The sequence below is a fragment of the Rhinichthys klamathensis genome, unplaced genomic scaffold (assembly GCF_029890125.1).
Source record: "Rhinichthys klamathensis goyatoka isolate OS25496 unplaced genomic scaffold, OSU_Roscu_1.1 h1tg000485l_1, whole genome shotgun sequence".
Classification (NCBI taxonomy): Eukaryota; Metazoa; Chordata; class Actinopteri; order Cypriniformes; family Leuciscidae; genus Rhinichthys; species Rhinichthys klamathensis.
The window spans coordinates 549,330-565,682 of NW_026606972.1; the positions used below are offsets into that span (position 1 = coordinate 549,330).

General features: G+C 38.4%; 1 protein-coding gene across 10 annotated transcripts in view; it reads right to left on the minus strand.

Moving 5' to 3' along the window:
- Nucleotides 1–16,353, minus strand: part of anks1b (ankyrin repeat and sterile alpha motif domain containing 1B) — a 176,866-nt gene that overhangs the window by 96,593 nt on the left and 63,920 nt on the right. For all 10 annotated transcript variants that reach the window (XM_056237370.1, XM_056237366.1, XM_056237368.1 and 7 more), the window contains 3 exons: nucleotides 16,002–16,183; nucleotides 13,961–14,077; nucleotides 4,195–4,345 (listed from right to left, as the gene is read on the minus strand). In XM_056237370.1, the coding sequence (XP_056093345.1) occupies nucleotides 4,195–4,345; nucleotides 13,961–14,077; nucleotides 16,002–16,183 (450 nt within the window). The remainder of the gene's footprint in view (nucleotides 1–4,194; nucleotides 4,346–13,960; nucleotides 14,078–16,001; nucleotides 16,184–16,353) is intronic.

A 16,353-nucleotide genomic window follows, 5' to 3' on the forward strand; every position in this document is an offset into this window, starting at 1 on the left:
TCTCTACCTGTCGCGATAATATAAAACTCTCCTGATATTAGAGTAGCCATTACAGAAGAATACAATCAAGCATATTTTGTTATCTTTTGGAGCTTGGAAGGATTCAGTTTGAGTAAATGTTTAATAACATCATCACTGTTCTCAGTCCCAGCTCATTTCCCAGTACATTCAGCATCTGGCTCATATTCGCCATCTCAAATATATTCTCAAAACTATCATTTTTAACATCTTCAAAATCAACATTTTAATCGCTGACAGCTTCTTCACCAGATCCACCATCAAGTAACAGTGACGCTAATATTTAATTGCGTTCAGTACTTACTATGATGTAAATCGCTGAACCATTTCAAAATTTGCTGATGATCCTTCCTATTCTTTTGTTTTCTGCCAGCGGTAACTTGAGTACGAGAACATAATTTCATCTTTGTATATTACACATTGTCACCTTGTGGAATAAAGGTCAATTGCACTTCAGTCATCAAAGAATTCAATTATTGTATATACTTATGACATACTTAAACCGTTACACACCTCGGGTCGTTAGCGACCTCATTCAATTTTTACAAAAAATAAATGAGAAAACAGGCATTCTTTTATATATTTTTTCTTATTATATTGTATATAATTAATTAATTGAGGAATACTAAGAAGGTTGATGTCTAACTTTAAAAAGTGAATGAGGAGGAGGGTGGTGAATGACGTCCCGGGTCACTAAAGACCCGAGGTGTGCGTTTAAGGGTTAAAAGAAAAACAGACAGATATGATTTGCTGAACCGGAGACAGCTGAACTAATCTGAGGCCACATCAGGGGAAAAACAGTCTTACATTTGGCTCATCACATGTGTCCATAATTGAACACGACTAACTCATTTAAGTTAAAAAAACAAGAGGACAAACAGACAGAAGACAGGGACAGAGAAGAGATAAATAAATAAACAGGAAAAGACGCATAAAAGCAGCTGTAACAAGACTTATGCTGAGCCACGTCTTGACTCTTTCCACCTAAATCCTGTTTTTGACAAGCTGTCACTAAATAAATCCTCAACAAATCCCACACAATCTGACCGTGAAACACAACACAATATTATTGCAAAGAACAAAAACTGACTGGAAACAGTTACACTTATGTTGACAAGTAACTAGTTAGCAGAATACTGAACTGCCTAGTTTTCTGTTGCTGTGAGTTTATTGAAAGTCATAAAAGTTACATGACCTTCTTCCATGATCTTTTAATTGTAAACTTTATTCTGCTTGTGAGTAGCTCTTAACAAAGATTTCACACCCGCTTGGTTGGTTGCAAGTCATTTTTTACAATTCATGGTTAACATTCAGGATATGACCTAGATGAACTATGAAGACATATTTCTCTTTCTCTATTCATTTAGTAAACGTCTCCAGCACATTTATTATATTACACTAAACGCAATACATTTCAAGGAGGTGACTTACACAAAAATACTTTAATAACAAGAAATTATTTTTTTCAATTGCAATGAACATTAAACTGTGATATTTAGAAGTCAGAAGTCACCTCTATTTATTGTGGGATATACGGATGTGAGTGTTTTGGTTGGTCCTGTGCAATCCTGCAGCACAAAACTGCAGTGTTGGCTATAATCAGGCAGAGAACAGTCCTGTAAAAGCTGTGATTTCATGCTTGTGGGGATAGCTTGAGGGGGGCCAAAAATAGAGCTGGTCAAAATCCACAAACACTCACGCAAACATCCGCTCAAGCACAAACACAAACAGAGGGTTAAAGTACAGTAACACAGGAAATAGTAGAAAACACACACACATACATCAAGTGAAGTCCCGCCAGACTGTGCGGATGCATTAATAGAGTCATCTGGGAGATGAACATCAGGTGTGAATCAGCCTACAGGCAACACTACTCACTGCGTCTCCACGACAACTTGCAGGTGACTCATCACCAACCTCTCTGGGTAAGGCTAAAGCGGTTTCCACGACAACCCTAACCCTTACCGCAGGAACGATGCCAGAGGAAAGTACTGCGGCAGGGGCAGGAGCATCCCAGGACTACAGGCATCGACCTAAACGCCACGAGGCGCCATGGGACCTAATGTTCTGTGTTTGTCAAATCAATACAGCATGGACAGTGTTCTGTGGAGTATTTATAATATATAATATAATATAATATAATATAATATAATATAATATAATATAATATAATATAATATAATAAGAAAAGTAATGATTTGGGAGAAATTGGGAATTGATTGGATTGTGAAGCATTTACTATTGTGATACTATTTTATATAATAATAATAATTAGGGATGTCCCGAGCCGATCTCAAGGATTGGTATCGGGGGCGATTTAGCATTTTTTAACTGATCAGTCTCGGCTATCCTAAGCCCGCTCCTTTATTTTACGTCAGCTGTCACGCAGGTGTTGTGCAGTAGGTGGCAAGAATGCATCTTCAAGTGGATTTTCAACTGAAAAGAAAAGAAGAAGCTCAATGTGCATGCATGAATGAGGTCTGTTCCAGCGCACCACACACTCACGCTCGAGCTTATATTAATTGATGCACACTTTTGTAACGAATCACTCGAAAAGTAATATATTTACGGTTGATATGTATCTGCTGTCAGACTGTCCGAGACGTCTTTGGCATAACACGTTGCTATATGGGTTTTGTCTTGCTTCGGACTTGAAAGACAGACTGGCATTCTGACACGAACGTCATGCTTTCTAACCTTCAGTCCACTTTTTTCCCTTTAAAAAAAAAATTATTATGCTTACATTGTACATCTTAAATACAAGAAGTTTATATCAGTAGTTGTGACCACACAATCCGTTTACAATATCTACCATTGTAACAGTTGTTCATGCAGTCAGTAATTGCACTCCAATCCAGAAGGAGGCACGCGCGGTTATGCAACGCTGTTTCCTATCCGCCACAACAGGAAAAAGAGCAGAAGAAGAAGAGATGATCTAGGCGCCAACCCAAAACAAGTTCAGATGGCACGCAAGAGCTTGCTAGTAGCCTATATACGCTGAGTTTCAATTCAAATTTGTGACACGCTCCACTAACTTCACGGGAAGGAAACCCTGACGGCAAAAAGCACCATCCTGTTTATTTTCTTTATTTTACAAAAGCACAATGGTTTGTTGTTTATTGTGAGTGTAGAGTGTACACAAATGAAAATAGACTACAATTTTTTTTACGTATTTTAAGTTGTTTCTGCTGTTAAGTCTCACTTCAGTCCAGTGATGAAATATGCGTGTTCTGTAAATGGGAAGCCTCAGATGTCGCTTCACTCGCTGTCTCCTCGTGGAAAACAGGCTCAGATGTACAGTAGATGCCACTTTTTCTCCTTCTCGCTCATCTTGATTTCTTGAAAAAGTGTAATATTGAACTTTGTGCATCCGCCATTGTCACAGTATGTTAATGAGCTCTAACACGCAAAGAAAACTAATCTATGAACAAGTTTTATGTTTCATTGTTCTTTTATTGTGTACTTTTATTACACAAGAGATGCTTTTCAGTTTTTTAGGTGATTGTGACCAAATGCCTTTTTTTATTATCAGCCCTACAATAAAATATGACCTATGCAAGAGTGCGTTCTATTTACTGCTTAGTGCTTTAATACACTTAAGGAGGCTGTACTGTACCAACTACCTCAATGCCGCTAAATGGAACAAACTGAAATTTTCACTACTGTCTGTTCAAAATAAATGAAAATAAACCCTAGCGTTGGGGATTTGTTGCTTTTTCCTGTTGTACCGAACTCGAACCGTGACCCCAAAACCGAGGTACAGTACGTACCAAACTGTGACTTCTGTGTACCGTTACACCCCTAACCCCTGCCCCTGAGAACAATCTGCATAGCCTGTATATTATTTTTATTACAATTATTATAATAATTATAATCTAAATTATTATATTATTAAGTAATATACTGTATATAAATTTTTATGAACATTTCAAAATCCAATCAATTCCCAATGGATACAAAGTCCTGCCCATTTTTCCTTACTGAGTATCTTGTTTGACATGGAAATGCATCATATACAAAAAAAATTGACTGCTAAAGCTTTATGTTGACTTACTGAGGTGTACAAAGTATTTTTCTGATAGGTATAAATGCTGAGTTAGTGCATGTGGAGATTATTTACATCAATTTTCAATTGATTGATTTTTTGCTAGTTTTCATTGATTAGAAGTTACCAACCGTTGCGAGGGCATGCGTTGTGGAGTTGGATGTCAAGAGAGCAAGGTTTGCGTGTGACAGCTGTAGCTACTGACTCGTAAGGGTTGTCCTCATCCTCTGGTAAAAACACGTCCAGTGATGGAGAATGGGCAATTTCACCACATCGCTTGTCCTGCACAAAAAACATAACAGAAATTTTAGAAGTCTTCAGACAGACAGACAGACAGACAGACAGACAGACAGACAGACAGACAGACAGACAGACAGACAGACAGACAGACAGACAGACAGACAGACAGACAGACAGACAGACAGACAGACAGACAGACAGACAGACAGACAGACAGACAGACAGACAGACAGACAGACAGACAGACAGACAGACAGACAGACAGACAGACAGACAGACAGACAGACAGACAGACAGACAGACAGACAGACAGACAGACAGACAGACAGACAGACAGACAGACAGACAGACAGACAGACAGACAGACAGACAGACAGACAGACAGACAGACAGACAGACAGACAGACAGACAGACAGACAGACAGATAGATAGATAGATAGATAGATAGATAGATAGATAGATAGATAGATAGATAGATAGATAGATAGATAGATAGATAGTAAAAAAGACACTCTGCATCCAATTGAGAGTTTCTCCCCATGAAGACAGGCTGTTCTGTCTCACGGGCACAATGACAGGGATAAACAGCCACCCATGACACCCTGCTCCATCATCTTCAGTGAAACATTGCCATTACCTCCTGCTGCCTGTTTGTCTTTATGGGTGCAACACGGCAGGCGTGTGAGGGCAACCATCCCTCAAAGTAAACATAGCACAGGCCAAGCTGCCCCCGTTGTCATCGCACTTATTTCCCATGAACCCCATCGATTTCTTCTCAGATGACTATTACTCTACCTGTCAGTCCCAAATCCTGCATCACCCAGAAAGCATTAGACACATCCATCATGCACTGGGCACAGGGGAAGGACCATTTATCACATGGGACTGAAAGAAAGACCTTTGTCTCCCTCTCTCTGTCTCTCTTCTGATGTGTCTATGATATAGCTGTTCAGATCTTGGTTAAGAGTAAATTAAATCCTCCTTCCAACATTCACTCTCCATACACACTAAGACACAGGTGGTTTATATATATATATATATATATATATATATATATAAACATGGTTAAATGTGTATTAACATGGGTATGATTATTTATAACAGCAGGACTAATTCGTCATCATTATGCTATGGTGTTTGCTTGGGTGGTTACTGTAGTCACCTTCTCACAACTAGTTTTTTTTGTTTGTTACGTTTTCTGTATGTGAGTGGTACTTGCCCTTGTAAAAGTCACCTCCATGATGCAATGGTGTTCTGGGTGGTTGCAAAGGTGTTGTTATGCGGTGGCTAGGGTGTTCTGGGTTTGCTATATCAGCTAGATTTCGCATTTTTGCAAATGGCATTACAAGAGTGATGCTCGCCCATGCAAAAGTTGCCTCTATGATGGCAGATTGCTGTAGGTAGTTGCTAGGGCATTGCTATGGTGTAATTTCTAGGTGACTGTGAGCGGTGTTTGCCCATTTAGAAGTCATCTCCATAATGCTAAGTTGTTTGTTATGGGTGGTTGCTAGGGTGTTGCTAGGGTGTTCAGGGTGGTTAATGTAGTTGCTATCTCATAACTAGCTTTTTTATACGTTTTCTATATGTGCGTGTGTAGTGCTTTCCCTTGTAAAAGTTACTTCCACAATGCTAGAGTGGAAGAGTTTGTTGTTCATTCTGAAGCCATTATCTGTGCCTTTCCAAATAAGGTATTCGGTCACATCCCTAGTGGTTACTAGGGTTTTCACTGTGTTTACTAGGCTGTTGCTAGTAGGTGGTTACTAGCGAATTGCTACTGTAGGTGACTGTGATGCTAGGGAATGTTATGGGTGGTTGCCAGGGTGTTACTTGGGTGTTCTGGGTGGTTGCTGTTTCATAATTAGATTTTTTATATTTTCTGATAATGAGCTCTTACCCCAAGTGAAGGAGTTTAAGTACCTCGGGGTCTTGTTCACGAGTGAGGGGAGATTGGAGCAGGAGATTGGCCGGAGAATCGGAGCAGCGGGGGCGGTATTGCACTTGCTTTACCGCACCGTTGTGACGAAAAGAGAGCTGAGCCGTAAGGCAAAGCTCTCGATCTACCGGTCAATTTTTGTTCCTACCCTCACCTATGGTCATGAAGGCTGGGTCATGACCGAAAGAACGAGATCGCGGGTACAAGCGGCCGAAATGGGTTTCCTCAGGCGGGTGGCTGGTGTCTCCCTTAGAGATAGGGTGAGGAGCTCAGAGTAGAGCCACTGCTCCTTTGCGTCGAAAGGAGCCAGTTGAGGTGGTTTGGGCATCTGGTAAGGATGCCTCCTGGACGCCTCCCTAGGGAGGTGTTTCAGGCACGTCCAGCTGGGAGGAGACCTCGGGGAAGACCCAGGACTAGGTGGAGAGATTATATCTCCACACTGGCCTGGGAACGCTTCGGGATCCCCCAGTCAGAGCTGGTTAATGTGGCTCGGGAAAGAGAAGTTTGGGGTCCCATGCTGGAACTGCTGCCCCCATGACCCGACCACGGATAAGCGGATGAAGATGGATGGATGGATATTTTCTGAAAATGGTGCTTACAAAATTCGCCTCAACGACACAACGGGTGTTCTGGGTGGTGGTTAGGTGGTTGCTTACTGTCGAAGTCAAAAAGACTTATGGTTAGGAATGTGCCTTAGCAAATATTCATCTCATTGATCACATCCATGTAAACTCTCTACTCCTTTCCCACTTCCTCTAATGATCGTTTTCCCCTCTCTTTCCAATTAAGCCACACTGAATAAAGCTCCAGTCAGAAAGAACAGAGGCCCTCCAGAGAGCCACATGGAGAAATCAACAGAGAAAATAATAGAGAGGTGAGAAAGAGAGAAAGACGGAGATAGATCAAAGCTGCGTTTACAAGAACTTATACTTTTGGACTTTCTGTGTCAGTTTAAATAGTGTGATGGGGCGGGACATAGGCACACGCCGAGGAAAATACTGAGAGAGCAGGAAAGAGGGGAAATGCACGGGCTTTGAATCAGTGGTTTCCTGCATTGTACGCTCGCATGCAAACGCTTGCACAGGAAACTACCCACTGGCAGAACAGAACGAGAAAAAACTATAGTAAAGTTGGGGATGGCAATCGTCCTCCGCTGAAGTTAGTTATACTGTTGGTGAAATAATATGACTATACAACATAATTTTTGCTAAGCTAACCCTTACCCTTAACCCTTGGAAGAAAACTTTAAGTAGTTTAAAAAAAAAAAAAATGTAATAAATTAATAATTAAGAAATGCATTTATATGTAATAAACAAACAACCAAATAAATAATAGTAGTATCATAAATAATAATAATCGTGATAGTAAAAATAAACAATATAATAACAATAATAATAAATAATATCATCAAATAATTCAATATATAATTCTGTTGATAATCATTTTTAAAAAATTGTCTGTTTTGTCAGATTAAGATCTCTACAAAGAACAATTTTGTCCCAAATCTATAAGCACATACACACACAAGAGTATACAGTACACACTTATGTTAAAGAAGTTCAGTACCTGTTTATCTCTAGCAGATCCTGATTTCTTCACTGTGACTGAATTTCAACTCTTCAGCGTAAGACCAAAACGACCCCGCAGCGCCTGACTGTCCGAGCACACTACAACTCTTGTTCTCTTTCTCTATCTCTCTCTGACAGCAGAGACAGGAACTTCATTTTTTTTTTCTCAGAAAAGGAAGACTACACAACAAACAGAAGCGGTTCAAGTCAGCAATTAGCATGCTGATATAGAGCTGCAGTTGCTGGACTCGGATTCAAATAGGAAATCTGCCCGGACGTCCCTCAGTCTACAATCTTCAGCCGCACATGTGACTGGGGCCTGACAGACTTTACTGCCAGCTTAACTCTTGTCTTCCTCCCTTTCTCATTCTCTTCTTTAATCAGCTCGTTTCGCTTTATTCCCTTTGGTTTTCTTCACATTTATCCAGAGTTCTGTCTCTCGCCATTTTCTCAGTTGATACAGTATCTGATCTGGATGGCCACTGTCATTTCCTGTGCTTTTCTAATCTGAGCTCTGCATATTTTGGAGGAGGACCCCACAGCATAAAAGGCCCTCAGAGACCTTCTCAGAACAGATAGAAGGATTGATATAAAGCGAGAGAGGGAAGATATGTTTGGTCATGTGCTTTAGAGGAGGGCTTTGCATGCAGAGATGATACCAGTGGTGGGAAGGAAGGCTTACACAATTTTGTTGCAATATGCTTCACAGCGAGGCTTCATTATAAACTGAACAAACAATAAGCGGGAAAATGAAGGCACTACAAATAAATAACATCAGCAAGATAAAGTAGCCTGTTCAAGACAGCCGTTTTCTCACTAAAAGACTTCCAGGCAAAATAATCTCATTCTGCCTGATATATAACGGACTTAGTGCAAGAGATGATAGAAAGAGAGAGGAAACAGAGAGTTGGAGAAAGAGAATAAAGCATGAAAAGTGAAAATTAGCAAATTAAAGTGGCAGTGATTTCCGACTGACTCCAGTTATTACCTCCTTCTATTAAACACCTTTGCAGATTTAGCACCTGCTCCCAATGTAATTATGAACTCTGTGATGCTCTTTTGCTTCAGCACACCGGATGAGGTACATCTGCAGGTCAAACCCCAAAAGCTGAGAGGACTAGATGTTTTTTTGTGATTTAAAGGCCTGAAGGCTTTGTTTAGTCAGTGAATGCTAATAAATATGATCCAAAATTAACCTTTTGCCACACATGTTAATGCTTATTGGATTGAGAACATTGACTGTTATATAAAACAGTATTTCGCATTGTTCAATTGAAAATAAATCTATATTGTTGCTTGAATAATTATTTCCCCAGTATATTTGTGGCTAACAGCACAGACTATTGTTATTCGTAGCATCACACATCTCTTTGTAAAACACTATTTGTCACGAAACCCATTAAAACGTCAAGGTCCATCATTATGTTGTTCCTTATGTTTGTGTTTTTCAGGAGTCCTGGAGTTATGGCAATAAAAGAAAAAAACTAGTTTGGGCTTTCTGGCAGACCTAATTAAATGACATGAGTATGAGAATTAAATGGTCTTTCATGTTTTGATGTATGTCCTACTAAATCAGGAAATCGGGGAAAGATATAATTGAAGGGATAAACAACAGCAAAATAAGCTTTAGGTGCATTAATTGCATTAATTGTGAACTTTTGAAATGGCTTCAACACTAAGAGACATGGACTGAAAATAAAATAAAATAAAGCAAAGCCATATGCGTGGCTTCAAAGCTACAGTAACAGGCATGGACTAAAAGACACAATTTTGGTTTAAGTTCAATTTTCCTCTGAGGTAAAATTATCTCTGATTAATTTTGCTAAAACTATGTTTTGGAACTAGGGGTGGGCCGTTCTCATTGTAGAGATCCTCTGATTGGACAAAAATCTGTCTGGTGCATGATGAGTCATCAACAGTTTTATTCTGTTTTCCCAGAAGGGGAACAGCCATTAACTTTAATAAGTCAACTAAACTTTTAAAGAGAGAGAGAGTGACGAGCAAGTGACAATACGGAAAAACAGTCAAAAAGCATGACAAAATAGGAAAAACCTTAGCTAGTCAACCACACACACTTGGAGCAGATAGTCCATAAAGGGCCAGCAGGCAGACCGGAGGCATTTTGAGCTTTAAGTCCTCCAGAGAGCTTTCTTTTGCAGGAAAAAACCGTCATCACCTTATCATGCACAGTCTAGGAGAAGTTAACATTCATTAGTTGCCCTAATTATCTCTCAGCACCTAGGAGGAAGTGCGGAAACCTTCTCGGTAGATGAAGCCACTGTCAGGGGTTCTGAGATTTCAAACATGAGTCACGGATATACAAAAGAGATTATGCCACACTGTGGGAGAGGAGGAGGAGGACAACGATGAAGATTAAAACAAATATGACGGAGGAAACATTTAATGCAATCACTCGAGGGACGCTGCTGCTTTGGAATAACTACAGTCAAGGCTTTCCTTTATATTTATACGGTATAACAAAAGCGCCAGCGTGAGTAATCCGAACGCTTAACAGCGATGATTTCCAACGTGGGGAGTGAGAGACTGCGTAAATGCTCACCAAGAACAGCAGAAGTAATGACGGTGGTCGTTCATTCAGTTTTAATGCCACACAAAATTGGTATCAGGAGAACTGCACAAACATAATAGGAATGAAGCATATGAGAAAATGTCATTGTGTCTTGTCGCTTGGTGGTAAATAACTTTTATTACTGAAATCACTCCTAAAACAAGTTAATGTTTTTTTTATAAATCATCCACTAATAAGAAGTTCATGGCGAATCCAGCTTTATGAAGGCTGTATATTTATATGCAGTAAAGCCCGTTCTCACTCAATCTCCTGTATATGGCTTTAAACGGCTCGTGAAATACAACCAGTCGTTTAGGATTCTTATCCCAGCACTGTTTTCAGAGCGATCTATTAAGCACAGGGAGCGGCTCCTAAATCACACTGGGCAGTGAGACCATAGGGACATAAGTTTCCTCTAATACAAACGCACACACACATATAACGCCAATCTGCTCGATTAAAATGGACAATACACATGAAAAACTTCACTTCCCAGAGCACTTGATTAGCTGTAATTAGTGGCTTTTGTAAGAGCACAAAGTCATTGGGCGGGACAAGACCAACCAAATTACTCTTATACAAGCAATGAAATGCCAGAATTTAGCCATAATCAATGATGTATGCAAACTGAAGATAACAATAAATGAAATTATCAGGATATATATACATTTATATATATATATACATACATATATATATTATATATATTTATACGCTACAGTTCAAAAGTTTAGGGTCGGTAAGATTTTAAAGTCTTTTAATGTTTTGGAAAACAGTAATATAGTGAAATATTATTACAATTTAAAATAACGGTTTTATATTTTAATATATTTTAAAATGTAATTTATTATTGATGGCAAAGCTGAATTTCCAGCATCATTACTCCAGTCTTCAGTGTTGTAACAAGTTCTTCTTGCCAAAGTTCTCGTCAAATTTAAAAACACTAAAATGTATAATATTTTTGTGGAAATCATTAAACATTTTTATTAGGATTCTTTGATGAATAGACAGTTCAGAAGAACAGCATTTACTGTAAGTCTTTTGTAACATGACAGTATATTTACTGTCACTTTTGATAATGCGTCCTCACTCCTTGCTGAATAAAAGCATCAATTTCTCTGAAGAAAAAATAATCTTACTGACCCCAAACTTTTTAACTGTAATGTATATATAAAACTATATTATATAAATGTAATGTATAATAATAATGCTTACTATTGATATATTATAGCGTAAAGTGCTTTCAACCCCACACACAGCACTTTTTGGTAACAGTTCAATTATATTGTAGTCCTAATCTAAAACAGGTCTTTTCCAGGGAGCAAAAACCATCTGGAAATCTCACAAAAGAATGTCTGTTTGTAAACAGTAATTTCATCTGCAGGGAAAAACATTGCAAAGCAGACGCTACAGATGGGAGCGCTTACTCTGGTCTGAAAACACAACACATTTTCAGCATAAACATGAAAAGCATGCTTGCTGACTGCAGCACTTGGATTAGAGGCGGGGGGAAAAAAGTGCAAACCGTAGAAACAAACAACACAAATGCACAGGCCCAGATTTTAAATATGCAAATGTGTGACGTAACAGGAAAAACAAAAACAAGAATGGATAGAAAAATAATAAAAGAGAGGCAGAGGAATGCTGGAGAGCAGCTTGAATGAAAAAGCAGATGCTGATACCCAGTCTCTCTCTCTCTCTCTGTCTCTGGATGTTTTCTCTGGATGTTATTGCGCAGTGCTGTGACGCACCTGTTTTGATGGAGACTCAGATCTGTCAATTGAGAAGTGGGTGGATATCCCACGCCTTGCACTTTTCTGTGTCTCCTAGCAACTACGAGAACCCCTCAGAATCCGTGTGCTTATCTCTCTCCCTGCGGAGGAGAGCCAGTGACGGAGTTCAGGGTTGGTTTGCGGGTGCAGAAGTATGACTCGCAGTCCAAGGAACCCCAACTTGGAGCTTGAGTCTTCCCCTCCCCCACCTTCACTATCCCTGTTTCCATGGTAGCGGTAGGTCTCCTCACATGGCACAGGTGGGCGGATCAGCGTGTGACACGGTTACACTTCCTGCGGGATAATTAGACTTCCTGTCTGAGGGATGGGAATCCCTCTTGCTCATTCTGCATCCTAAACATCAATCCACTCAATAATCGTTTCATCCACAATCAGAATTAAAGATAAAAAGAACTTTTTTTAGAAGTCTTTGAAGATCTTCGCGGTTAGTTGGCTAAGATTCCCATAACAACATGTCATGACTTACATACCTGATTCATCTTGCATTTTGCCATGAGAATGAATATAAATAAATCAATATGAATATAAAACTTTACAATAGGGGTCTTTAATTCCCATTCAGGGGTCCACCAATCCTTTTTGTGAAAGAAATTAAAATAAAATCTCAAACAAAAATACAAAAAATAGGTATCCATCATAAAGTATGCTAATACATTAAATATAAATAATAAATTATTATTAATATAAAAATATAGAAATTATATTTTTCAAATAAGAAATATAAATCAATTCATAATTAGATAGATTTAGATTTTTTTAAATAGAATTTTTATTTTTTAAATATATTTTATTGATTCATTTATTTCTTGTATTTACATAAAAATATAGAAATAAAGAATGCATCATAAAGCATGTAAATCTATCAAATAAATAGATAAATTAAATAAGAAAAATAAATAAATTATATAAAACAATTGACTGATTGATTTCATTGACTACTTTATGACCAATGTTAAGGAAAGTTACTTTAAAAAGTAGTTACGTTACTTCTCCGTTACATTTTCTCACCTGGGTTGAACTTGTTTGTTTTTTAATAACAGAATAAAGTATTTTTGGCACTGGCCCTTTCACACCAAAAGTTAAATGAACAAGGCTAAAAGAAAATGCTAATTCACGTCTGTACAGTAGAGGGCGCAGCTCAAACAAACCTTTCAGCTGTGCTGCAATTCTGGATTGCAGAAGAATAGAAAACAGGAGGAGAAAGTTCAACACTCTTACTTCAGAAAAAAAGAAAGAAAAACAAATGTGATGTTTAGCTAAAGTCATTTTTGCTTATTCGTATGGTTGAATTGGATCATCAAAGATCATCAGCAAAGATACTGGTTAGTAAAGTGAGATTAAATACATAAAGTATAGAAAGTATTTGTGTTATTTAACTTATTGCAGGTTTGCGTAATAGAAATAAAGTTTGCAGTTCACTGTTTTTATTCACTTTGAGGATTACTGAATCTGTTTTTGTGCAAGTGAGATGAGTAGATGCTCACTTTTAATCTAGAACAAAACAATATCCATCATGTTCACACAGCGCCTCTGCACTTACACCAGATTTCTCTCAACATGGAGATGTCAGTCAATAAATGGGAAAACAAAATGAATTGTGCTACTTATTTGAAAAAGTAAATTTACTAGTTACTTGAAAAAAGTAATCTGATTACATAACTCGCGTTACTTGTAATGACCCCAAACACGATTGATGCATACTTCATTCCTTTTTTATTTCTTTTACAAATTCTTCATCCACTAAGGAGTCTGTGGCTGCATAGTAAAGAAAGGAAGTGTGAGACTGTGTGTACCTGAGAAAAGCCCAGGTTTCTGCAGCCGTTGCAGGGAGTGAGCGCCTCCCACAGGCCTGATGGTCCGCAGCTCTTTTCCTCCTCTTCCATCGCCGGGGGCAACGGGGGAGTGGGACGCTACAGCCAGGTGGAGAGAGATACATACAGTTACATACAGTCAACAGTAGTACACACAGGATCTCAGCTCATGCCAACATAACACAAGACAAGATAAGATAAGACAGAGATGGTATAAGGGGGAAGAGACGGACCACTCAAAGATAAACCAATGGAAGAAATCCTAAAAGGTTTATAAGCCAATCAGCATTTTGTTAGAGGAATCAGTCTAGATTAGCCCTTTTGGAGCCAAATAAGCTACATTTTGACTAAACTTTTGTTAGATTTTATTGCTGATTCGTTATTGAAACAATCTTGAAAAACTATTTTGGACATTCCTCATTCAGGTAGATAGGAACTGTTATGTACAGACACTTGAACCAACTTGTTCACTCACAAAAAAACCCCCACTTTGTGTGTTTTTTGCGAGCGAACGCAAAATTTCTTGGTGTAACGCAAACATTTTGCAAGCGAACTCAAAGTTTCTAGGAGAAACGCAAAACATCTGCGAGGGAATGGAAAAGCATTGACAAATAATTTCTCCCATCTCATTTTTTATTTTTCTTCACCATGTCCCTTTTGGAGCTCCGTAGTTCTGTACAAATGTGAACTGATTTATTTTGATAGGACTTCTGATAAGTGTCTTTCTCTGTTTCACTCTATAGTCCAACATGAACACTTGCTTTACTTGTCTGTGACATTCAGACTTTATTAAACAAAACTCAAGATTTAAACATGTGACAATCATTGTCTGACTCTCAATGACCCATTTTGTTTGATTCTTTTCCTAAGGTTTTTTGTAACTCCAGAACTCATGTAGAAACACATTCCTAGTCGTGTTGAGCGACAAAAGCTAAAATACACAAGTATCATATACAAATATGAAGTGTATTTCATTTGTATATGATACTAGTATGTGAAACAATGATCATGTGCTTCAAATATTTGCTTTCCTGTAGCTCATACAGTAGTTCATTCATGGGTTAGATTCCCGGGAAAAGTAAGAACTAAAAAAAAGGGTAAATGTGTACCTTGAAAGCAATGTAAGTTGCACTGGATAAAAGAAACTGCCAAATGCATAAATGTTAATGTAAATATGCAAGGGAAAAATAGCTGAATAATTCCTTTGACATAAGCAAAACATTTCATTTTTAATTAGATGATGCTGTTTTAAATAAAAATATTGTTTTCTAACTGCATGTATGTCCTGTAAAATGTTCCCAGAACCCTTTTATAGATGCTGGAAACAACTCTAACCCCCTCAGTCAAGTCTTGGGAGTTTTTGACATGTGACTGGAATCGATCGGAAGAGTGTCTGTGTGCGTGCGTGTCTTTGCTTGTTTATCTGGGCTCTGCAGACTTTGATTGATTGACCCGACACAAACACGTTTAATTGTATCGATCAAACAAACGCAGTGGAGTATACCGTGATCCAGTGGTCACTGCGACAGATCTTCAGCAAATAACCATTGCATAACGTTCTTGCACACTTTCCTAATGCACTGTTTATCTGTCCCTTACATCAAGTATAATTGCCTCCCTCAGCCAGCAGTGTGATGAAGCCACATCAAAAATAAGATTCTGTTTGTGTTAAATAACGTCAGCGATTAAATCTGGGGCTGTTTAGAGCTATAAATATATATTTATGAGATTATATAAATTGAAGGGATACCCAGCACTGCACCCAGTGTTTAGTTCTGTGTTCCCTCTGCTGGCCAGAGTGAGATACTGCATCAACAGTCAGTGAAAATCCCATTAGGATCTCTTGAATCTTGATATTGATCGATTGACGCGACTGGTTTCATTTTCTTGGAAAACAGATGCCAGAATATATTTGATATTTTAGAGGGACGTTTCAGATTAAACATTTCTAATCATTGTGTAAAACCTGTTCAAAAACCACCAAAAAGCCATAAACTGCACTGTATTTTCTTCGCAAGCACACCTTGTTTATTCGAGTGAGAGTGCCGTTGCGTTCCTCGTCAGACAGCCGCCCACTGCCGAAGCTCTCCATGGACTGAGAGTGAGAAGAGATGGTCTGACAGAGCTCTTCAAAGGAGCAATCCTTATCACGGCAGATCTTTATTTCATTCAGCAACTTGGACAACTCCCCTGTTACTGCATCATCTACAAAGCGAAGGAGAAAAAGGGAGAGAGAATTCAAACTATGAATTTAAATGAATTTATGGTGTTTATGGTGAAATAGAGGAATTCTTTTTTTTTGTTATTATTTCTAGTTAAATATAAATCTTTTTTAAATATAATTTTTTTACAATTATATAAATATATATATATAT